The sequence below is a fragment of the Crotalus tigris genome, unplaced genomic scaffold (assembly GCF_016545835.1).
Source record: "Crotalus tigris isolate CLP2741 ecotype Arizona unplaced genomic scaffold, ASM1654583v1 scf7180000017571.3126492, whole genome shotgun sequence".
Taxonomy (NCBI): domain Eukaryota; kingdom Metazoa; phylum Chordata; class Lepidosauria; order Squamata; family Viperidae; genus Crotalus; species Crotalus tigris.
In genome coordinates this window covers 2,270,972-2,295,679 of record NW_024096482.1, presented here as the reverse complement: position 1 = coordinate 2,295,679, position 24,708 = coordinate 2,270,972, and the positions used below count along the sequence as shown (strand labels likewise).

Below are 24,708 nucleotides of genomic sequence, written 5' to 3'. Positions count from 1 at the left end.
TCCCTAGCGGCACTCCTTCCCGGAAGCAGCTGTTCACACCATCATGGCGGCGGTGGTGCTGCTGCTGCGGGAAATCTCAATGACAAGGGCTGCGGCGAGACACCTGCTGCGTGGGGGAGGCAGAGGAAAAAGGAGTGAAGCTGTCCTCGGCATTGGGGCCAGGTATCTATAGAAGGGACGGGTGGTTCCTTGGGTGGGCGGATCCCCCCATCGCATCTTTTCCTGCCCATCCGTCCTTTGTCCCGCGAACATGGAAGAGGTGAGGGCGTTTAGCCGCCAGGCCGCACCGGCAGCGGAGGCCTTGGGATGCTTCGCCTCTCTGGCCCCAGGAGACCCCGGCGAAGCGGATTTTACCCCGCCTCCGCCAGCTCTGAGACTGGAGAGAGGGGTAGAGGAAGGCAGTCAGTCAAAACGAAGCGGACCCTGCGGCATCTGAGAAGAAACTAAGTGGGAAATGCTCCTGAGTAGAACTTCTCAAACGTGCGTGAAACGTTTTGCGTGTTGATCGGATTCCCTCTAACACGTGAAACAGGGAAGCTTGAAAGCCAAGCAATGGAAGCTGCAGGGTTGTGTCGTTATCAGTCCAAACAGGATGGACCTTTCACCGCAGCAGTCATTCTGATAATGTTACCTTTCCTGATTGTATAAGGAGAAAAGAATGAAAATCATACGTTTCCTTTCGTGTCTATGATAAAGGTTATGTTTCTAGAACATGGTCCAGTGTATTGATATGTATGCTTTTTAAAGCTTCCCATATTTTCAGATCCCTTTCTTTTTAGATTCCAGGGTTTTGAAAAAGTGACCACTGTCTGGAAAGTCACCTTGTAGAGGAGATAGATGGCATAAAAATTTAATAAAATTTATTTTTTCTAGTAAACAATTAAGTTTCATCTACTGAAATGATACTCTCAAAATTTCAAAACATAGAAGTGGTATAAAGAATTTTATCATGGTTATGTTTCTGAGACATCAGGCCTCTCTTTAGACAGATTTAGATTTTTGTTCAGAAAGTATAGATCTTCTTCTCAATGTAAAATTGTATATTTTTGCTAGAATATAGAATATGCTTGTCTGTTATTTATGGCTAGTGTACTGCAAAGGTTTGGGTATTTATAAATGAGTTTTTAAGTAGACAGAAGTTTTATGCTTCCATACTATGATAGACCAATGCTTTTCTTCTCTAGAACAATATTATTCATGATTTTTTCCGCCCATTCAATCTATCCAATTCTTTCTGAGACCTCTAGACAAGTTCTTGCATTTTCCCTGGCAAGGTTTTTCAGAAGTGGTTTGCCATTGACTCCTTCTTAAGGCTGAAAGAAATTGATTGGCTCAAGGTTACCCAGCTGGCTTTGTGTTTTAGTCTGATACTTTAAACATTACATCAAACTGACTCTCATGATCTTTTTATTTCAATATAAAAAGTAGGTACAATGAGCAATAAAATTTCCTCTACCCAGAGTGTAAAACTATTTTTCTTAACTTTCCCAGGTGAAAGTTATCATAAATATAAAACCATTAAAAACAATGTTGAAGAATTTATGTCAGTTTATAGCCAAATCCAATTAGCTCCAAGTATTTCATTACTGAAAATTAGTACATAACATGCGTATATCCTAGTGTTATTTGGAATGTTGTACAAACACTCTATTTGTATATGCCTGCACACAATATGATGCTTTACAAATAAATAACAAAGTGTAGCAGTTTTAAAGCACTCTGAACAGTGAAAGGACATAGCCTTTTCCAATGTGAGGTAGATTGTAGAACATTAGCTTTTAATTCCTTGCACTTCTGTAATTAAATAATTTGACTTTTGAGTTACATTGTGATAATTAAAGCACACTTAGTATGATCTGAATATATTTGTAGGGAGACATTTGACATTTCAGAAAACATGCAGGGCAAAACATAGGGTTACCTGTGGTATTCAAATAATTCTTCCACACACCCCATTCTTCTCACAGTTTCCAGCAGTCAGCCCACAATTACAGAATTTCACTAACAAAAAAAATGGTTGAATGAGCACAATAATTGTTCTCTTTAATTTGTTTACCATATGAAGACTATTAACAAAAAAAATGGTTGAATGAGCACAATAATTGTTCTCTTTAATTTGTTTACCATATGAAGACTATTCTTTCCATGTTCTGGGTATAGAAAGTTTGGAACTGATGCCACTGCCTGTTAATCCAGTTAGAAGAGCAGCTTCTTGGTTTGATATTAGCAGGTAGCTTTGTCTTAAGTACTGTATTGTTTCTTTTCATAAGTAACTATATACATAAAGGCTACTGATGATACCAGGGAAGAATTAAAAAAACCTCGTTAATTGTATCTATTCCTTTGAAAGACTTAAATTTTATGAATTGTTTGTAATATCCAATTAAATGCCTTTTAATTGTGTGTTTTCTTAATAATGTATTTAGTACTTGAGGGGTCATGAGTTCAATTACAAAAGACAGGTGAATTTTCTATACTGATTGACTTTGATATCTGAGACCATGTATGTTCTTCACCTTTGACAGCCAATGTTAATATTAGCTTTATTTTATTGTATTTATTTACATCTCATAAAAGCAGCATCTGCATATTTTTGAAGTTAATATCTTAAAAGGCAAATGTAGACAATTTTTCTGTTTATGTTTGGGATATGTGTGTGAGAGAACGAAAAAGAGAGTGTTAAGTACTTGTATTACCTAGTTTAAAGTATGACTATTTTTCAAGACCATGTTTTTAATCCAATTATCTTCAAAACACTTCACATTTTTTTTAACTCTAGAAGAGAAAAACACCTTTCAGTAGGAGGCAACATGTAGATTACTTTATTTGAGTTGAGAAACTGTCAGATTAGATTTGGTTGGTGTTTGGATGGCAGACTCCACCGGATACTATAGTTGAGAAATAAAATATCCTGGAAAAAGAAACTACTTTTGTCTTATAACAAATTTTTATGGATACATCTGTGAAATCACAAGGAATTGAGTTGTATAGCAAAGTGTTAATAGCAATAGCATTTAGATTTATATACCGCTCCATGGTGCTTTACAGCCCTCTCTAAGCGGCTTACAGAGTCAGCATATTGCCCCCAACAATCTGGGTCAGCATATTGCCCCCAACAATCTGGGTCCTCCTTTTACCAACCTCAAAGGATAGAAGGCTAAGTCAGCCTTGAGCAGGTCAGACTCGAACTGCAGAATTGCTGGTAGCCAAGAGTCAGCAGATGTAGTCTGCAGTACTGCATTCTAACCACTGCACCACCACAGCTCTTAAGACAGATGTATGAATGGGAGGGTGGCCTGAATTAATATTTTGTTTTGTTTTGCTTTTGCACATTGGAATGGAACAAGATGCCATCAGTTTAGCTAATGAGTAGAGGAATTCTTCACTTCCAAATACTTACATAGTTCATACTAGTCATATAGTAATTTGCATAGATATTATTCTCTTAATCTTTCATGTATTTGGAAAAGGAAGTTGGGTGAGTTTGATCATTTGTATAAAATGCAATATTGGTGGGTTAACTTTAAAGTGGGATATATTAATTATTCACTAACACGAATCTGTTTGATTATTCCTGCTTTTGATAAAAAATAATTCAAAAGCATTCTATGAATGATTACTATATATGATAATATACTCTCTAAAAAGTCTACATCTTTTCCAGAATACTGAAAAATATGTCTTGATGTTATACGGTTGCTAGATATGATTATTACTGTTTAAATCATTAAACTGAATCTTCCTGGTAATGATTTAAACCAAAATTTAAATATTTGATACCATAAAACACTTTTGATCTGATAGAGTTGATAATGCCTTATTGTGAAATAAAAAAAAATGGTGGAGATAGAATAGAGATATACCAGAAATTGATTTTCAGAGCAGTTATTCATGTTCTTTGAAAATATTCTATTAAAAAAAAAACTCTTCTGGTATGGATGGTTTGTGTTCCACTTCAGTAGCTTTGTGGTTTTTGCTCTTTTCAGTGTTGTGTAGGTGATGGTGATATAGGTGATGGCTTTTATCTGCTATGGCTAGAAAAGAGAATTTTGGTGTCAATTCTCCATGCTTTAGAAACGTCTAGATTAAACTACTGCAATCTAGATGGCATGGGTTTTAAAAAATTTCTGTAATTTCAGTAAGTGTAATTTGGCACTGAAAATCTGTTTGCGATTTGAGCCAGGGTTAATTTTAAGTGCTAGCAGTGTGTGTCTATATGTTTGATAGGACTTTTGGAGAGAGCCACAGAAAATACATTTTTCCTTTAAAAAAAAATAATCAAGAAATTCTTCTAATTTAAAATGGCTCCGTTTTAGCTCTCATAGACCCGATTTCAACAGTGCTAATAGAAATCTGAAAATATGATTCACTTTCTGTGATATGTTTATATGTTTTATATTATGGTCTTCTCTGAAATAATTTTTGAGGTTTTATTAAACAATTGCCTTAGTAATTTTAGTAATTTTTCATCAACTTCAGCTGAAACTGTCACCATTTTTTCAGAATTCCAGTGAGTAAGATTCCAAGCAGTAATTACTGAAAAATATAATCTTATTATTCAGATATATTAAAGCAATTTTAAATGTGTTTCTTTATTTAGAGGTTTTATATGACTGTCCAACTTGTGTGATTATGATTCTGGAGAGTGTACATCTCATTTCCTAACATGCCTTTAGGAAAACTAAATTATGGTTAAAACTAATATCAAGAACTAGATGTTGTCAACTTTTTTTTCATGTCAGCATGAAATAATAGAGTTTTGATCAGGAATAATAGTGAAGCCTTGGATGTTCAGTAAAGGTTAAACAGGTCAGAATGAAAAGGTATGTTGAATACATGCTTCCTAGAGATATCTTGCACTTTCTGGACAACTGCTGTGCTCTGCAAATATTTCTTATCTCAACACCTACCTTAGTACAAATCACAGAATCCAGTCATTATAAAGTTGATTACAACCAATGCCTTAACACCTGCTACCTTGTTCTGCTACATTTCCCATTTACTGAAAATATCTGTCAGAAATGTTTTTCTTTCTTCATTCCAATGCTTTTCATATATATAGGTACAGGAAACTACGCAGGGCAATCTTGATTATTACTTAGAGGAGGTATTCTGAGGTAACCTGAAGGTTGTAGGCTAGACTGGGAAGTTTTTTTAAAAAAAATCCCCATAAAAAGGCAAATCACTTCCATATCCTTACCAAGAAAACTGCATCGATATCTCCATGTAACTCACAAGTAGTCCAGTTTGAGGAGGGAGTTTTATTATCACACAGAGCCTCACAGAATGTCACTAACTGCCAAGGGATTCTTATAGTACTAGCTTTGGTTGGATTTCCACTGGATAATAAGATCAGGTTACGTTGGTTTTTTTTTATTGCTCTCAGTTGGGCAAGATTTCCTTTGCAGTGGAAAGAGCCAATCTCATACAGATAAACTGTTTAATATACAAATTTCAGTTATTTATTTATTTATTTAATTTTAAAGACTTATATGAGTGAGTGACTGCAGGCAGTTGGCAACAATTTAAATAAATAACAATAACCATCATGCTGCCATGCTGCCAAGGTCTGACTCAGAACACCCGTAAAACATGCAAATTATTATTTAAACCAAGACACTTAAGTGTTTGTGAAGGACAACTCCGCGGAGAGTGCATTACAGCAATCCAATTGGAAAGTCCCTAGGGCACGGGTGTCAAACTCGATCACACCATGTTGTCAACGCTGCTAATATTGAATATTCTTGCTTTGACAATATATGCAGAACTGTCTGGTATTTTTAGAGTTAAATCAGGTGACAGTGAAAGGGGAGGAGAATATAAGAAAAGCCCGGGAAAAAGAAACGGAAGTGAATCTTTGCCCTCCAAGTGAATTGGAAGATGTGAATCATGACCCCAAAATAGGGGAGGGGAAATGCCTGGAATGTTATGTGCAAAGGAAGGGAAATTCAGATCTTAGTATGATGTCATGTGTCTGATTAACGAAACACTTCAAAGAACTTTCAGGCATTTTTTTAACCTAAAAAGCCTTTATTAGTATTACAGAGTGTCAGCACAGCGTGGTGGAAATGCTAAGATCTGAATTTCCCTTCCTTTGCACATAACATACCAGACAGTTCTGCATATATTGTCAAAGCGAGAATATTCAGTATTAGCAGCGTTGATACATGTAATGTATCGTGATCTATTGCGACATTTTTTGCCTTTGCGGAACCAGGGTGGGTATGGCCTGTGCATTACAGCAATCCAATTGGAAAACCCCTAGGGCACGGGTGTCAAACTTGATCGCATCATGTGATGTATCATGATCTATTGCAACATTTTTTGCCTTTGCGGAACCAGGGTGGGTGTGGCCTGTACGTGACGCATCTGGCCCATGGGCCGCCAGTTTGACACCCCTGCCCTAGGGTGTGAATAATTGTGGGCAGGACCTCCCAGTCCACAAATGGGGCAATTTGCACACAAAATAAATTGCTTCCTTGTGCAAACTCCCTTCCCCCAACTTTGGTTGCCACCTCTTCTTCAAGTAAAAGCCAGGAGGATTTTCAAATCCAGCTCTCTGCAGAGTGCTATCCCATCAAATGTTGAAATGAAAAATCCCCAGATTCAGGGGACCTGAAGACTACTCCCACCTGCTAGGGTTGAGTCACAGTCTGCTTGTCCCTTTTTAGGTCCTGAAAGCCCCCAGACACTGGATTAAACATCTCAACAGAGTTCCTTGGATAAAAATGTACAGCTGAGTGTCTGATAATAATTTTGATGATGTCTTTTCCTGTGCCAATAAATGACCTTGCCTACTGGTAGATGTTAAATTGGGATGGAGAGAGAATTGCAATGGAACAGGGCAATGACTTTGGGAGACAAGTGATGGAATTTAGTCTGCAGAAGGTACCCTCCCTTCTATAAAGGCAACTGGGTAATGGTGTTTTGGATAAAAAAATGAAACATTTTCAAGGAAAAAATGAAGAAAGTCCAGTTACCTTTTGAAAAACACCTTTGGGACAACCATGACCAGGTTGATTGAGAATCTCCGTAAACAATCATCCGCAAATGTGGCCAGTGCTGTTATGGTACTATGACCCGGCCTAAACCCTGGCTGAACTAGATAACCTATTCCTCCAGGGCCTGTTGAACTGAGCATCTACCACCTCTCATTTAAAAAAGGAAGTTGTTAAGAGATTGAGTGACAGTTATCAAACACAGTTGGTTTCTTAAGGAGGGGTGGACCACTGCCTACTTCAAGACAAGTGGAGCCACCTCCTCTCATAATGAGGTATTAACTGCCATTTGAAACCAACTGCATGCCATTGTTCATGAGTCCTTGATCAGGAGGGACATGGATCCAGAACTCAGGTGGCAGAGATCATAATATCAAGGACTCTGTCCATTTCTTCAGGAGTAACAAGCTGGAACTTGTCCCAGATAATGGAACAAAATCATACATCAGTCAGAACCAGCCAGAGTTCAACTCAGAGTGAATCTGAGTAATTTAACACAGTGATCCAGTAAGAAGTCCCTAGGCTTCCTTGTATCCAAAAGGGATCTGATCATCTGAAGTAAGGAGACAGACAGCTACCTTCAGGTTCATAAGAACAGAGAAGTAAGTTCATTTCACTACTTTTATTACCAAAAATTATTCCTAATGTAGACATTTATCTGTGCCCAGTAGGATTCGTTCTTCATCTTGCTTCAGTACTGCTTCAGTCACCAATCCTCAACTGGAAATCATATGGCCTCTTTGGAGCCCTAGGACATTTGAAAAAGGCCACAGGTGAAAAACATGTAACAAGAGGTCAGGACATGTATCAAGAGTGCCATAGGGAGGTAAATGCTGCCTTACAGACATCAGAAAACATATCAGTTACCACCTTATGTCCATATCTAGTGATAGGTCCTGGACACGGGGACACAGGAGAAAAACAAGGATGGAAGGGGTTCACAGGTGGAAAAAGGTTGAGAAACACTGTTCTTGACATCTCTTGCGTCCAGAGTACATTACAGGATTCATGGTCACCTAGGTGTGATCCAATTTAAGGCTGTTATTATTTGCTCATTCCAAGCTACAATTATGACTTCAGCTGAACTGTGCACCAGTGCTTTATATTTGTATGTCTCTATTTTTTCATTGCACAAATCATTTTTCACTTTAAATCTTGCAATGCAGGCCTTTGAAGACTTCCACGTGGCCGCTGGCACAGGACCAAACCCAAGATACACAACTTATCACAGTTGATCAAAAATTGGTAAGGCTTTTATGATGTATATACTCCCTTGAAGATGTTTCTGTGTATCAGGTACTACGAATTGTATACTGTAGTTGAGAAACAATGTAAGTGCAATTGCCAGATATCAAAGTTCTTTAAGTAAAATACATACTATGGTAACTTATCAAAAGGCATCCAAAGTAAAAAAAAAAAAAAAAAAAAGGTCATAGAGATTCATAGAAGCTTAATTTATGAATTCCATATATTTAATCATGTATTATGAAATTATGTATTATGACTACTATGGTACCTGAGTATTCATTATTCTGGGAATTATGGGAAGCACAATAAATACCAAAAAGATGAGTACCAAACAATTTTTTCCCATAAGAAATAATGTATTAGTCATACGGCAACTAACACTGACAAATTCTAGTTTGCTTGTTGAGTATCAAACAAATGAGTATCGGGACAAAATTTTCATGTCAAAATGTGTCGAATACCAAATTTGATGAGTTTCAAAACAGTCAATTACCGACATACCACTATACCTACATTATGTTTAGGAAGCAATGTTTTAATATGCAATGTGCCATTTTGAAATACTTTTCTGAATGAAGTAATGAAGTCATACATGATTCAATAATACTTATTAAAATTGTTAGATTGACCCTCTTTTTTAAAAAATGTAATAAAAATGCACCTTATAAATTGTAAAATCTGCTCATATATTCTGTCCAAAATGTGCATGAAGGATCACAATTAGAAACAACTGTATAGCATTCTTTTGCTAATCATTACCAGTTCTTAATTTTGGCAGTTTTTAAATTACAGTATATTACAATGTGTGGCCTATTACCAAAACAGTGATGCTGTAATATTTATGCTTATATTATTCATTAATCAGATTTTTTTTGTAAAGCGTTCAAGGGACTTAATATATCATGGCTTACATAATAATCTCCATTGACATTATTGTATTTTATTTTTGGAGGTGAAAAGCAATAACAAATCTCTTATCAAATCAAATACAAAACACACTTAGAATTGATCTGTATAAAGTCACTTTTCTTAAAAAATGAGTTTTAAAAGCTTATAATAATAATGTATTGCTGGAGCTCTCAGCAGGGATGAGTTTGTCACTATAGACTGCTATCTTGACACAATGCAAGCTCAGTTCATAGTCATCACCATCATTTTTATTGGTGGTGGTGATGATTTGCAACTGCTGTTCCATAAATTTAAAGTTTAAAGCAGAAGAAAGTGTTCTATTTTTTCATCTTATTCGCTGGATTGGGATGCAAAAAAGCAAGAAAATATGTAACATTAAGGGAAGTTTGATTTATTGTTGTTTGAATGTATCGCTGTTATAACTGATGTATTCTAGAGAAATTTTCACTATTCTTTTTTTTGGTCATTAAATAAAAAATGGTGACAGTTTAATTGAGTATATGACATTTCTCTTTAATAACATATACTTCAGTTGCATTTGGTTTGTTTTTTTCAAATATTTTATCAACTTTTCAAGTTGAAGCCAATGTATTGTGTAACTTTAATTGAATTATTTACTAGCTGTAACTACTATTTTTCCTATTTTCCTCTGTATATTAGTAATTCTTAGAATTAGTAAATGAGGCAACATTTTTGTAATAACTGCTAGATTAGGAATGAGAATGTGGGACTGACTCCATTTTATATGATATTTTCTGTTGGATGTTTTCATTTAACTTAAATGAACAGAATTCTATATCTAGTAGAAAATTATTTTGCTATCAAATTTTGTATATCTTTTAAGTTGAAACTGAAAACGCTTCTTGGATGACAAGCAAAACATTTTTAAGGGAAAAAAACCAAGAAAGTCCAGTTGCCTTTTGTAAAAGCACTTTTGGGACAACCATGACCACCTGAATGATTGAGAATCTCCATAGACATTTTAAGCTGGAGCACTTTAAAAAGCACTCTAATAATTTGCTAATCCACAGATTGCATCTCTCACTCTCACTCTCACTCTCAGTGTGTGTGTGTGTGTGTATGTCTAGGAAGGTAAAGTGGAAGAGTTCTAAAATATACTGTAGTTCCATCCTACATAGCATTTCCTACTACTTAACAGCAAGCTACGTCTAAACCATCAGTTGGAATTCCAGAGATCTGGAGTGTGGCCTAAAGAGCTAAAAGTTATTTGATCTTAACTGATTTTAGAGTTAGAGATGATTCCTGTAGGGTTTCTCTGTTGCTGAAATGAGATTTCAGTGGTGCTCTCCCTCAGTGAAGCTTAAAATGATTTACTGATTCACATATGAAACAAAAGTAATTCCAATGCTATTGTATAAATTATGTTTCTCCTTGTGTGTTATATATGGTTTTCCTTCAACCATTTCTGCCCTCAACCATTTTTGGCCTGAGTCGCCATGTCATTATGTTAATCTAGCTCAAATTTTGAATTTATTGGTAGCATTATTTCATTATTTTTTCATTTAAAACCAGAAACATATAGAATTAGCTGTCTTTATTCAGCTTGGTGCTAAAATAACACATTAATAGTAGATACTATAAGATTATTATTAATATTAGTGTCTAATTGTTAATGGAAAGCTTGCATCCAAAATGATTGTAAATTATTATATCGGATCAATCCTCCTAGAATACTGAAAGTGGAATTCCTAATATGCTAGTTGCCCTAATAGTCTACTTTTCCATAAAGAAAAAAGAGGGGAAATATCTTCTAAAATTATGGACTTCAGTCAGAAAATATTCTGATGTAGATTTGACCAATTAATCACAACAATGTGTGCCTTTATGTATAAAAGGAAGGGCATTATAATACTTCATAATAGATAACTAGCACTTTTATACCATCTGTGTAATCTAGTCTCAGTCCAGTCTAGGCTACCTTTGCTAAACGAACTCAGCTCAAGTTAACTTAGAGGTTGACTTTAAGTTCAGTTCAGGTTTTATTCATAGAATGGAGAAGACAGATTTTATTCTCTTCTAATCAATGGTTTGTCCATCCATTAGTGATAGTGAGGACCAGCAATGCAAGACTATTTTTCATGGTCTCTCTTTCTGTGGGGGTCCTGAAAGCATTTCTCAGATCCTTGTTTGCTTCTTTGATCTGCTTGACCTCAGCCTGCAGATGAATGAATACTGTCAGTTGAAATATTTGTCTTTATCTTGGGTTGGTTATGCTTAGAGGCCCCAAAAGAAGGTTCATCATGACTTTTGTTTGGGGAATTTTTGTAGACTTCAGTAAATGTTCTGGAATAAGATGTGTTCATTATTTTAAGTTTAGTGGTTGTGGATTTCCTGGTAAAAATTTAAACTGATAATCTCATCAAAGGCAAAGATAACATAAATTAAATTAACATAAATTAAGCTTATAAAATGAAAAGAACAAGTAAATTGGAATGGGCTTTTATGACTTAGGATTTTGGGCTTTATTTTCTTCTGGGATTCAAAATCAACATATTCAAAAACAGTCTTCTTCTTGAATTCTACATTATGGCTTTTGCATATGGCTTTTATTAGAGAATTTTAGAAATCTTGTAAAACAAATGAATGCTCCACCTCTCCATCACCAGGATGGGACAAGTAAAAACTGTTAATGAAATTCTTGGAGTCATTTTATTCCTTAAATAGCCTTGGAAATAATACAGTAAGCAAATTCATTTGTGCTGTGCCATCAGATATGTTGAGGCGAAGTAGCAGAATTACAGAAATGTAGACACATGGATAGGAAACAAATAGATTGCATTTGTTGATACCTAACAGTCTACATACAGAACAGGCCGCAGACTTTTGTACTATTACTTCCAGTGGTGAAAGCTTAGTCACTCATATTACTGAGGATTTATCTCAAATGGACAGTCCAGTTCAATCCAACTATATATACTGTAATGCTATTTGGTTGTAATGCTATTTGCTCACTGCTCATCCCTATGCTGAATAACACTACTCAAGAATACCCCGTGTAACCAAGAATAATGTTGTTCTTTAATTTGTGTTTTGAAGAGTTCTGTTTGTTTTCTCTTTTTAGCTACTGAAGATTTGCTTTACTGTTGTATGTCCATCCAGATATATTTTTGTAGCTAGTACCAGTTCAAAGCATAGTTGAGGACAGCTGTACCTTGGACACAGGCAGTGGAAGGATTATAATAACCTTATGACCAAAGCTTTGTATTTAAATTGAAGGTTGTGTCATTGACAAAAGGGTCTTTTCTTCTTTGCCTCTGACAAAGATTTACTGAAATAAAATATAGAAAAAAATATAGTCTTTGTTAAGTCAGTTGGCAAATGACACAGTGCAACTTTGGTTATATGTATACTGTATTTTCAAATGACTTTTAAATTATTTTTATTTCTGCTGTTTTATTTCAAAATAATTCTTGTATTTTCATAAAAAGTTGAATCAAGTCTTGCTATTCTGGTCAGTGTGATCTTTCTTTCCATTTTTTCTAATGTATTTCAATCTAATATAAATACATAAATGTGCATATGCGCATGCGTGCACATACACACACACACACACACACACACACATAATAGGAGATTTCTGAATGTCTTCTGAATGGGTTGAATCTGAGCAGTATAATTAAGAATTGTGGCTGTCTCCCAATGAAAATTAGTTGTCAACAGTAAACCTGATAGTAGATCTGTATCAACAAAATGAGCATCAGAAGTTCCTGGATTCTTATGTACTTACATATTTTTTTACAACATTTATCTGTGCCTAATTTAATCTTGAATAATCCAAAATACCTCCTCGTTTCATGACAGCCAGAAACAGAATCTGTAAATCCGGTTACAAAACAAAGAAATATCAGCATTAAATTATTTGAAGTAGAACAATCTAGAATGGAAGTGGTTTGAGAAACATTAGTTATAAATACATTTCAAAGATGTAGTCAAATAGCTGGAATTAACAATAATAAATCCTTATTCTTGACAATTTCTCTATCTCAATTCTTGGAATATTTGTAAATGTTTGTTATATTTGTGAGCCTGTCTAGCTTTTAATCTTCAAAAACTATTGACTACCTTTGTTTCCTGCTACTTGATTTCAAGTTTCCTCCAACAACAGTCGTTCTTTTGCAAGATTATTAAAATTATTGGTTTATTTGTCCCAAATATGCTTTTTCAAAAGGCAACTGGACTTCGTTTTTCCAAGAAGCTTCTTCAGTTCTCTTCAGAACTAAAGAAGCTTCTTGGAAGAGAAGGTCTTTAAGGAAAAACAAAATCCAATTGCCTTTTGAAAAAGCACCTTTGGGACAACCATGATCTAGATCAGTGGTTCTCAACCTGTGGGTCGGGACCCCATTTGGGGTCGAACGACCATTTCACAGGGGTCGCCAAACCACGCTGTCTGCCATTTTTTTCCCTTTTCCCTAGCTGTCCTACTCCCTCTTATTGGTGGCCACACCCATTTGGGGGTCACCACAACATGGGGAACTGTATTATGGGGTCACAGCATTAGAAAGGTTGAGAACCACTGATCTAGATGACTGAGAATCTCCATAGACATAATGATTTATTTGATAGCATTTGGATGTTTTAGAAGAATATTGCTGTTCTTGCTTAGTCCTAGTCAGTGTTTTCTATAGGAAAAAATCTGTGTAACAGATTGTGAGGGTGTCTGTCCTATGGTACTGATTAGTTGAGTTTGTTTAAAAAAGAATTCTTGAAAAAAAGAAAGAAGCCAATTAGATCAAAAGTAGTTGCAAGATGTTCAGTCATTTTGGACAGAAGACATTATATGCTAAGAATAATTCCCTGCTAATAATGAGACAAAATTCAGGCTTTGAATATAGATCTCACCTACTCCAGTCTTTAATCACCCAACAGGTCCATAACTAAAATCTAAACAATCTTTCAGTTTAGAGATAGGTATCATCTCATGATCTTTCAATATACTTACTTGAAATACAGGTGCAATAAAAGATCTGGTGCCTGGAGGCTTTAAGGCTTGCGATAGGAAAAAAAAAAAAAAAAAGACAAGTTGAATCCCATCAAGACTGAATCATTGTGTGACCGGAAACTGGCTTTGTCTCTGCTCTAGCAATAATTGCAGAAGGGAAACAAAATGTATTCACAAATAAGCTCTGTGAATATAGGTAATCCTCACTTAATAACAGTAATTTGGTCTGGAATTTTCATTACTACATGTAAAGGACAATGTCAGGTGATATCGTTTAGCAACAATGGTCCCAACAGTCTCGGTCGCCATTGTTAAGTGAAAATTGCGGGTCATTAAGCGAGGACTTTCTCACAACTTCCTGCAGCTTCCAACAAATAACATTAGAGGGGAAGCTGGCGAGAAGTTTTAAGTTCCAGGTGGCTTGCAATCAGGTTGGTAGGCAGGTAACTGGCTGCTGCCAGGTGGCTGTAATGGCACGGTTAAGTGTTTTCAGTCCCAGGGGTGGCTGCTTGCCAGGTGGGGAAGTTTTATCCAAGCAACCTGTGACCTTTCCTGTTGGCTTCCCCATTGACTTTGGTTATGGGAAGCCAACAGGAAAGGTCACAAAGAGCAATCATATGACTGTGGGATGCTGCAACTATCATAAATGCAAGTCTGTTGCCAAGCGCTCAAATCACAATCACATGACTGGGGCTGGTGCAACATCTGGAACTTTGAGGACCAGTTGTAAGTACAATTGTTCAGCGCCATCACAACTTCAGACAATTTCTGAACAATAAGCGAGGATTAGTTGTAGCTGTTTGTAGCTGTTTTTCTTTCTATCTTTTCTATGATATCGCCTATCCCACAGGTCGGCAACCTGCGGCTCCGGAGCCTCATGTAGCTCTTTGAGCCTTCCCCTGTGGCTCCTAGCCTCCTCTGCCTTTGCAGAGAGAGACAGAGACAGAGAGAGGCAATTGCACTTCCCTGCCTCCCTCTCTCCCTCCCTCTCTCTCTCTCTCTCTCTCTGTGTGTGTGTGTGTGTAAAAGAGAGCACACTCACAGTGTTCTCCGAGGAGCTGAAAAGCTTACTGGGCGGAGCTCCTCCCTTTGCTGCATCTCTGCAGGAAGCAGGAAGGGCAGGAGAGAGCTAGCTAGCCCAGCTAGGCTGATTCAAGAATTCTGGGAGTTGAAGTCCATGAGTCATAAAAGAGCCGAGGTTGCTTACCCCTGAGCTTGTTGGACAACAGCTTGAAGCTTACCAGGTGAGCAGCAGATAGGAGAGGGGGGGAGGGAGGGAGGGAGGGAGAGGGGGGGGAGAGGAGTGGCAGACCAAGGGCAGATAGAGAGGGAGGGAGGGAGAGAGACAGAGACCCTTTTGACATCTAAAATGAAGATAAACTGCATATATCCTTTTTTTACCTGTGTGTGTATGTGTATGTATATGTATATATATATATATATATATATACACATACACACACACACATACATACATACACACACACAAACACACACACACACAAACACACACACACTTATAATAAAGGTAAAAAAGGATATATGCAGTGTTATCTTCATTTTAGATATCAAAAGGGTTTTGCGGCTCCCAGTGTTTAGTTTTTGGTGGGAAACGGGTCCAAGTGGCTCTTCAAGTGTTTTGGGTTGCCTACCCCTGGCCTATCATATAGGGACCTGGTTATTTAGGCATGTTTACCAAACATTTTATTAGTAGAAACAGCACACTATTTCTCATGTCTTTTGACTGCCACAAATTTTCCAAAGTTTTCTTAAAATAGATATTAAAGTTATTACTGTTATCAGAATACTACCTTTTGATATCATGTACATTTCTTTTATAGTAAGTACAGCTTGCTTGTAACTTGCAAATGTTTGTCTACTGCAGAAAACACTGCAAAGTAACATTAAGAAAAGAAAAACAAACATGGTAATTATGCAGGTATTAAAGCCATCTTCTAAACCAATGTATGCATATTTATATCTAGATAAATATATTCACTTTTTTTAAAAAAAGATCGCTAATTCATTGCAATTCATTACTTGTCAATTAATTCCCTCTTTAATTAGAATAACATATCTCAATTCAGCCTCCGGTGCTTGCTGCCACTTGCTTTTGTAAGTAATTACTGTGATTAAGCATGTGGCAGTGTTAGCTAGCTCAGCTAACTGGCTAGTGATACAGAGCTTTCTGTAAAATGACTGCAGGCAACGAGTATTCTGCTAGACGATAGACTATATCTGCAACTGTCACACTTCAAATATATATATATATATATATATATATATATATATATATATATATATATATATATATATATATATATATATTGTTTAAAAGGAATACATTTTAATTGAAAGGGTGATATAAGAAATGCACATATTCTTTTCCATTGCAAAAATTAATCTGACAGATTTTTCAGAGGATAAGACTATTAATTTGAATTACTAACCTGACATTTTTTGTGCATACTATATTTGCATTTGGTTTGCAAAGTGAATAGAAGATCAGAGTTTTATTTTGTCTTAATTTCACATTGGCACTGCTATTTCTTTTGGGGTATAGGAACAAATTAGATTGAGCTTTTTTAAAAAAAAATTCAAGTGTCTGTTTTGTCTGGATTTTTCTCATAGAAAGTTCTTGTGCAGATATTTCAAGGCTTTAGTCTGGAGCACTGGGTCAAAGGATATTTCTCTTTGAAGGGCAGACGAGTCTTTTTTAATTCATGAGTTTCTTTGCTTTACATCAAAGAATAACTCAGACAGTAGTGTGATGGCAATTCGGAGCAGTCTTTTAAATGTTTAATGTTGAATATATATGTGTAGGTTTTAATATTGTTCAGTTTGAAATATGTATTTTGCAAGGCATCTATTTTACTTTTTGTGTTTGACCTTGCTATTTAGATTAATAATATTCTGTGATACTCCATAACTTGGGGAAAATTAAATATTAATAAAATTAAAAGTTAACAATAAAGATTCTATTATAATATAAAACATAACATCACTAAAAGTGTTTAAGCAGTAAAATTAAACACAATTAAGTCTAACATTTTAAGAAGCCATAACCTCAAAATCCATACTGAAGAGCAGTAGTTTTTACCTGCTACTAAAGAAAATTCAAAGTTGATACAGATAGATCCTATCTAGGAAAAACATTCCCCCACAAGACTGCTATCCCCAAAAGGGGCCTCTTTCTGTTATCTGCAATCCCAGCCTCTCACAGTAGGGTTACATTTGAAGAACAATGCCTGATAATGACATCCTCTATTTAGGAGTTAGAGAAAGAGGGATTCTGATAATTTTTTTTGAAGAAAAACACAACATACTTTTTTTTAAAAAAATACAAAACTAAAAGAAAAAATGAGCCAGTATGTGCATACGAGTAACCAAATAAAATTTAAATTGAGAATGTAGAAACAAATATAGGTGCGTGGGTGTATGTGTGTGTATACTGTATGAACACAAATGTGATTTCTAAATATTTAAACAATGCAATTTTGTCTAGCATGAGATTTACAGGTCAGTTAAGAAAAAATAGGATATACATATCTTTTATAGTGACTTTTTTCAGAGTTCTTTTATTGTGTCACTTTTTCATCTGGAATCATTTCTCTCACTTAAATATCATTCATTGAAACATGTTTATTTTAAAATATGTTATGATAACGAAGGTAGTAACTAACAGTAAGAATCAGATTCTCCTGTTGCATTGATGTATATGCTAAAAAATATTTTTGTATTTAACCAAAAACAAGAATCATAAAAGATATTACAGTTTCTCACAAACTTTAAACCAAGTAAACTAGCTTACTGTTGAATCTGTAAATATCTACCAATTTGTTTGCAGGCCTATGAACATAATCTGAAAAGATTGTGATGTTCTTGTGAGTTATTTTCAGGATCAATTTCTGGTTGTTTGCTTGATTAGATTGTAAAGAGAATTTTTTAAGAAATTCTATGCTAGAGAAAAATTTAAAAAAAATATTTCAACAGAATCTGTCATGTTTACTGCAGTATAAAGCTTTTACATATTATTGAGATTGTCTTCCTATTAAATAGAAATGTAATGTTATATGTTTTAATTATGATAATTATTTAGACCTGTGTATTTTATGAAGGAATAATTGGACTTGATTCATTTGAAACTAAATTTGTACTTGTGATAGTTCATTTTACTAAATATATTCAGTAGTAACTGGACTTCCTTTTGTAGTTATTAATTCTATGACATTCTCATATCTGCACTTTTATACAGGTAGTCCTTGACTTACAACAGTTCATTTAGTGACCAAAGTTACAATGGCACCGAAAAAAGTGACATGACCATTTTTCACACTTACGACCATTGCAGCATCCCCCTGGTCATGTGATTGAAATTCAGATGCTTGGCAACTGACTCATATTTATGATAGTTGCACCCTTTTGCAACTTTTGACAAGCAAAGTGGGGAAGCCAGATTCATTTAACAATCATGTTACTAACTTAAGAACTGCAGTGATTCACTTAACTGTGACAAGAAAAGTCATAAAATGGGACAAAATTCTTTTAACAAATGTCTCACTTAGCAACAGAAATGTTGGCCTCAATTATGGTTGTAAGTCAAGGACTACCTATATTGAATTGCTTACTTGCAACTTTTGAAGGCAATGATCAAGCAATTGGAAAAGAACTAAAGATCAAAAACCAAAAGATAAACCAAACAGATCTGAGTGAATTTTCTTTATAGATGCTGAGAATATTGATTGAGAGCTGTCCAGAGTTGGTTATGAGATTTGTTATTGTTGTTAGTTGCGATGTCATGTCCGACCCATTGCGACCCCATGGACAATGTTCCTCCAGGACTTCCTATCTTCTACTATCTTCTGGAATCCGATTGGTGGCTATATTAACACTTTAAAAAAAATAAATATGCTTTGCACCAATCCTGCAGATTTTTCTCCTACTTTCTTCTCAGGAAATATCAGATCTACAGTATCCTTAACAAGGTTACTGGTTGGCTATCTATAGCGTGAGTGGAAAAATAAATTTTACCGTCCTTATTGTCATGAAGGAAACCTTAATAGAAAATTTTGCTTTTGCTTGATCAGATTTGATACTCATCTTCCTATAGCAGTGCTGTAGGCATCTCTTATGCCACTTCATCTCCCAGAAATCCTTAGAAAACCAAAGGGCTTTTTGGGTTCCACTTGTAGGAATGCTCATATCTGAGGTCTCAGACAACCAGCACATGAGAGCCTCAGGAATAATCCCAAATTCCCTCAGAAACCAACAGGATCTATCTGCTTTCAGGGTGGAACAATTTAATGGGCCCCAACTTCCTGTAGTAAAAAGCAGCTGCAAAGAACTTAAGGTTAACAGAGAATGATTGGATCATGACAAAAGACTAAAAATAACATTCGCTAACATCACAAGTAAAAAACTTAAGTTTTGATATAACATTTTGCAGATTAATGGCAAATAATTTCTTGAAGTTGTTCTTATAATTTTCCAGTGTTAATAGAACAGAAGGCTTATCAACTTACAAGCATATCACCTGACGTTATTTAATTGAACAAATGACCTATTTGGCAGCTTGCACATTTTTTACATTTATAACCATTTGCTTTCAAATAAATAAATAATACAATTTTATACATTACCGATCAGGAGATGTGCCTTCTCTGCCATAGACTATTTTCCTATTTTTCCTGACCTAGTATATTTATAGAAGCTTAAATAAAATGGGCAACAATAGGCATTCTTTTTTGTTGCCCTTATTTATATGAAGATTATATAATAAGGGTCTTGAACCTATTTTTTGTACTTGCAGAAATGAATTCATATTCAAATCAATTTATTTGTAACAAATTACATGCTTTAACACCCAGCCTTTAGAAAGTGGCAATTTTAAGATGTGTCAATTTCAACTCCAGAATTCCCCAGTCAGTTGAGTACATAATCAGGTCTTCAGAGACTTACAAAAGGCCAGTGGATTTAGGTCATAATAATTTCTGAAAGGAGAATATTCTAGAGGATAAGGTTTATGGCAGAGATGGCATATCTCCTGATCACAATATCCAACATTCCTTGGCTAATGAGACCTGAAACAACCACATAGATAGATTTTCTCCATGATCATCTGTCCCTAGTCTGGTCAGCTTTTCTAATGGTCACCACTGTAACCATCCACCTTGCTGCTGGTTATTCTCTTCTATTTACTTCCATCTTTTCTAGCATTAAAATCTTTTCCGGAGAGTGAGGCCTTTACATAATGAGTCTGAAGTAGAATAATTTGAACCTGGTCATTTGTGTTTTGAGTGAAAACTCTGGGTTGATTTGTTCAGGAATCTTCTCTAAATCTAAAATTCAAAAGTGTCAATATTCTTTCTATCCTGTTTCTTCAAAGTCGAACTTTCACTTCCATAGAGTTTCATGGAAGATATCATTGCCTTCACTGTTCTGATTTGTGTAGGTAAAGAAATATCACAGAATATTTTATCCAAGGCCTTCATGGCTATTCTATCAAATGCTAATCTTGACTGCTTGTTCTTTTAATATTGATGTTGATCCTAAAAAGGAGAAGCTACCTACCATGTCAACATCTTCATTATCAGTTTTAAGGATAGTTGTTCTATCCATTGTCATTAGTTTGGTCTTTTCTATATTTTAGTCCCATTTTTCCATTATGCTCCTTGACTTTTATCAAAGAGCATAATTTTATTTATAAATAATAGTATACAGTCCTATTGCACTTCTTTGCCACCTCAGTTCAGTCTTTTCCCCCATGTTTTGTCCATAGTGAAGCTTCCTGACCTGTATAAAAGTTTCTCAATGGGGACAGTGGAATGCTCTGGGATTCCGATTTTTTCTGAACATATTCCACAGCTTGACATGTTTGACACAACCAAAGGCCTTTCTGTTATCAACAAAGCATATGGTGACTTATTTTTGCTTTCTTTACCTTTCTTAATTATCTCAACATGCATCAGCAGTAATGTCTTGTGTCTCTTGACTTAATTGGTTGTCCACTAGGACATCTAGATCCCTCCAACAGTAGTACTTGTAAAAGGGATCTAGCCACTTGTATAAGCCAGGAGTGCGCTGCAGCTGCAAAAAAGCCAGTGCAATCCTAGGCTGCATCAACAGAGGGCTAGTATCTCCAGTTCTGGTCACCACCATACAAAAAGATGTTGAAACCCTGGAAAGTGTGCAGAAAAGTGCAACAAAGATGATAAAAGGTCTGGAGGCTAAATTGTATGACAAATGGTTGAGAGAGGTAGATATGTCTAGCCTATTGAAGAGAAGGATCAGGGGGAACATGATAACTGTCTTCCACTACTTAAGAGGATGTCACAAAGAAGAAAGGATTGATTTATTCTTTAGGGCACCATAGTGCAGGACAAGAAATAATGGGTGGAAGATTGTCATAGAGAGACACAAGGTTGAAGTAAAGAGAAATTTAAAAGTTAACAGAGCAACTAATCAATGGAATAGCTTGCCTCCTGGGATTATGGGTGCTCCATCACTGCACATTTTCAAAAATAGACTGGACAACTGTTTGACTGGGATGGTATAAGACCTGCCCTGAGCAAGGTGTTGGATTAGAAGATCTCCAAGGTCTCTTCCAGCTCTAAGATTCTATGAAATTTATTAATGGAATTTAATGTACTTGTGGATAAATGCATAAAGGGTGAATTAATGTGAAGAAGAAATTGGTCCATATCCAAATGCTTCAGAGGATACATGTTCTCAGAGAATTTTTATGGTTTAGTTGTAGTGCCAGTGGAGGGAGTTCAGGGCAGAGATGCTAAAGCAGATATTAAAATTTCTACATAATCATTTATGTAAGGCAAGTAAATGGGGAAACTACAGAGTTTCCTAAACAACTTTTTTATACTCTCCTTTTTAAGCAAATCAGTAGCATGCTACTTTGAGGTCTGAATCAAAGGTAAATTAGGAGAGGCCATTAAGTTTGGATTATTGTAGGATGGTGATTCTTTAAAAGTTATTTTAAAATCAACTAAAACATTAGCACGTATCTTACAGATCTTTTATCAGGTAACATTCTTGCTATTTTAAAATAGGTCCTTGTATTTTTGGCTAAATTTTATACACATTCTCACATATTTTAAAATCCTCCAAAAGCCTGAAGATACAAAGAGGCAGAAAAACACTGTATGGTATACTTTATACAATGGTTGTACAAAACATTTGAAGGAGTGATTTAAAATACCTGCTGTCTTGACACACAGCTGCATGCTCCAGAGCTCTTGGTACAACTATTTTGAAAATTTCCTCAAGTTGTCTCAATAATAAATATACAGCTCCTTTTCTGATAGTCCTCATGGCAGTGTAGTCCATCCATGCGTATATAAATATTATAGACAGAAACAGAGGAATATAGATAAAATAAATTATAATGGTAAATTGGTTTATCAGAAAGAATTGATTAAGAAATCTTTTTTAGAATACTATCAAAAATTATATAAGGGTACTAATATTCAAATTACAGATATAAATAATTATTTAGGCAAAGTTAACTTTCCTAAATTAACAGAAGATCAGGAAAAAAAGATCAACGGTTTAATTACTAAGGAAGAAATTGTTACAGCTATTAAACAATTGAAATTGGGCAAAGCGCCGGGTACGGATGGGTTGACATCTATTTATTATAAAGCTTTAGTAGAAGAGATGATTCAACCGTTGTGTGAACTGTTTAATAATTTATTACAGGGGTTAGAGATCCCTCCATCCTGGCGTAATGCATTTATATCATTGATTCCAAAAGATAGTCAAGATCTTACTTTGCCTAAAAATTATAGGCCTATATCTCTTTTAAATGTGGATTATAAAATTTTTGCAAAAATTTTAGCTAACAGGCTTATGGGGATCTTGCAGCAGTTTATACATAGGGATCAATCGGGTTTTATAACTGGAAGGTATATGAAGAATAACGTTAGACAAATTATTAATTTATTAGAGTATTTAGAAAAGAATAACCAAGTCTCTGCAGGCCTGATATTTTTGGATGCTGAAAAAGCCTTTGACCAAGTGAATTGGCAGTTTATGCTGTGTTTAATCAAGGAGATGAATTTTGGACAAAATATATTACAAGTATTATCCAATATATATCAAAAACAGACTGCTCAAATTATTGTAAATGGGGGTTTGTCAGAGGCTTTTGTAATAGAAAAAGGAACAAGACAGGGATGCCCGTTGTCTCCGTTATTGTTTGTTTTAACACTGGAAATTTTGTTGATTAAAATTCGGGAGTCTCAAGAAATAAAAGGAATAGAAATTAATAAAAAAGAATATAAATTAAGAGCCTTTGCAGATGACTTGGTTGTTACTTTGTCTCAACCTGTTTCTTCGGTGGTGAAATTATTACAATTGATTCAACAATATGGACGTGTTTCTGGCTTTAAAATTAATAATAATAAGACCAAAATACTAGCTAAAAATATGACTAATGGTGATAAACAGGCTCTAGTTAACTTAACAGACTTTGAAATTGTTGATAAGGTAAAATATTTGGGGGTTACATTATCTGCTTCTAATGTAAAATTGTATAAAAATAATTATGAAAAGCTGTGGATGGAGGTACAGAAGGATTTAAAAAACTGGAATAATTTACAGTTATCCCTTATGGGCAGAATTGCAGTTATTAAAATGAATGTCCTGCCAAAGTTTATTTTTTTGTTTCAAATGTTACCTATTTTAAAAAACGAACGTAATTTAGATGAATGGCAAAAAGGTATTAATAAATTTGTTTGGGCAGGGAAAAAACCAAGGGTGAAACTTAAAATACTGCAAGATTTTCGTGAGAGAGGTGGACTCAAGGTACCAAATATGAAATTGTATTATGATGCTGTAGTATTGACATTGATTAGCGACTGGGTGAATTTAACAAATACAGAAATACTTCATTTGGAAGGCTGGGACCTATTTTTTGGATGGCATGCCTATTTAATATTTAATAAAAAAGTGGATTGGGTTTTTAAGTCTCATATTATAAGAAACTCTTTGCTAAGAGTGTGGAGAAAGTATTATAAAAGTGACTTCAAAATACCATTATGGGCTATACCTCGGCATGCCATAGAAGGTATAAGGAAAGGGGTAAATATGGACAAGGTCTCTTACGTACAGTTACTAAGATGGGATGGCCAAGACTGGCAGTTAAAATCTTTGGAAGAATTAACACATGAAAATTTAACTTATTCATGGTTCCAATATAGACAAATAGTGGATAGATGGAAGATGGATTGTAAAATGGGCTGGCTTAGAGAAGATGAAATTTTTTTAAAACAAGTAAGAGATCAAAGGCCAACCCATATTAAGAGAGTTTATGGGGTTTTAGTGGAATTAGATTCAGAACCTGAACTAGTTAAAGATTGTATGATTAAATGGGCACAGAATATTGGTGAAACGATTTCAATGGATACTTGGGAACTTATTTGGATAAGAAATGTTAAATTCACACAAGCGCAAAATTTAAGAGAGAATTTTTATAAGATGTTTTATAGATGGCACCTTGACCCAAAGAAAATGTCCATTATGTACCCTAATCTACAGCCGAAATGCTGGAGATGTGGATATTTGGATGCTACCTATTAC

The 24,708-nt window shown here is 35.2% G+C and overlaps 1 protein-coding gene across 2 annotated transcripts in view; it reads left to right on the top strand.

Annotated features, from left to right (window-relative positions):
- The first annotated feature begins 2 nt into the window (after positions 1–2).
- NDUFS4 (NADH:ubiquinone oxidoreductase subunit S4) overlaps positions 3–24,708 on the top strand; it is a 38,808-nt gene continuing 14,102 nt past the window's right edge. For both annotated transcript variants that reach the window (XM_039355941.1, XM_039355952.1), the window contains exons 1-2: positions 3–162; positions 8,165–8,243. In XM_039355941.1, coding sequence (XP_039211875.1) covers positions 44–162; positions 8,165–8,243 — 198 coding nt within the window. In that variant the 5' untranslated portion in view covers positions 3–43. The remainder of the gene's footprint in view (positions 163–8,164; positions 8,244–24,708) is intronic.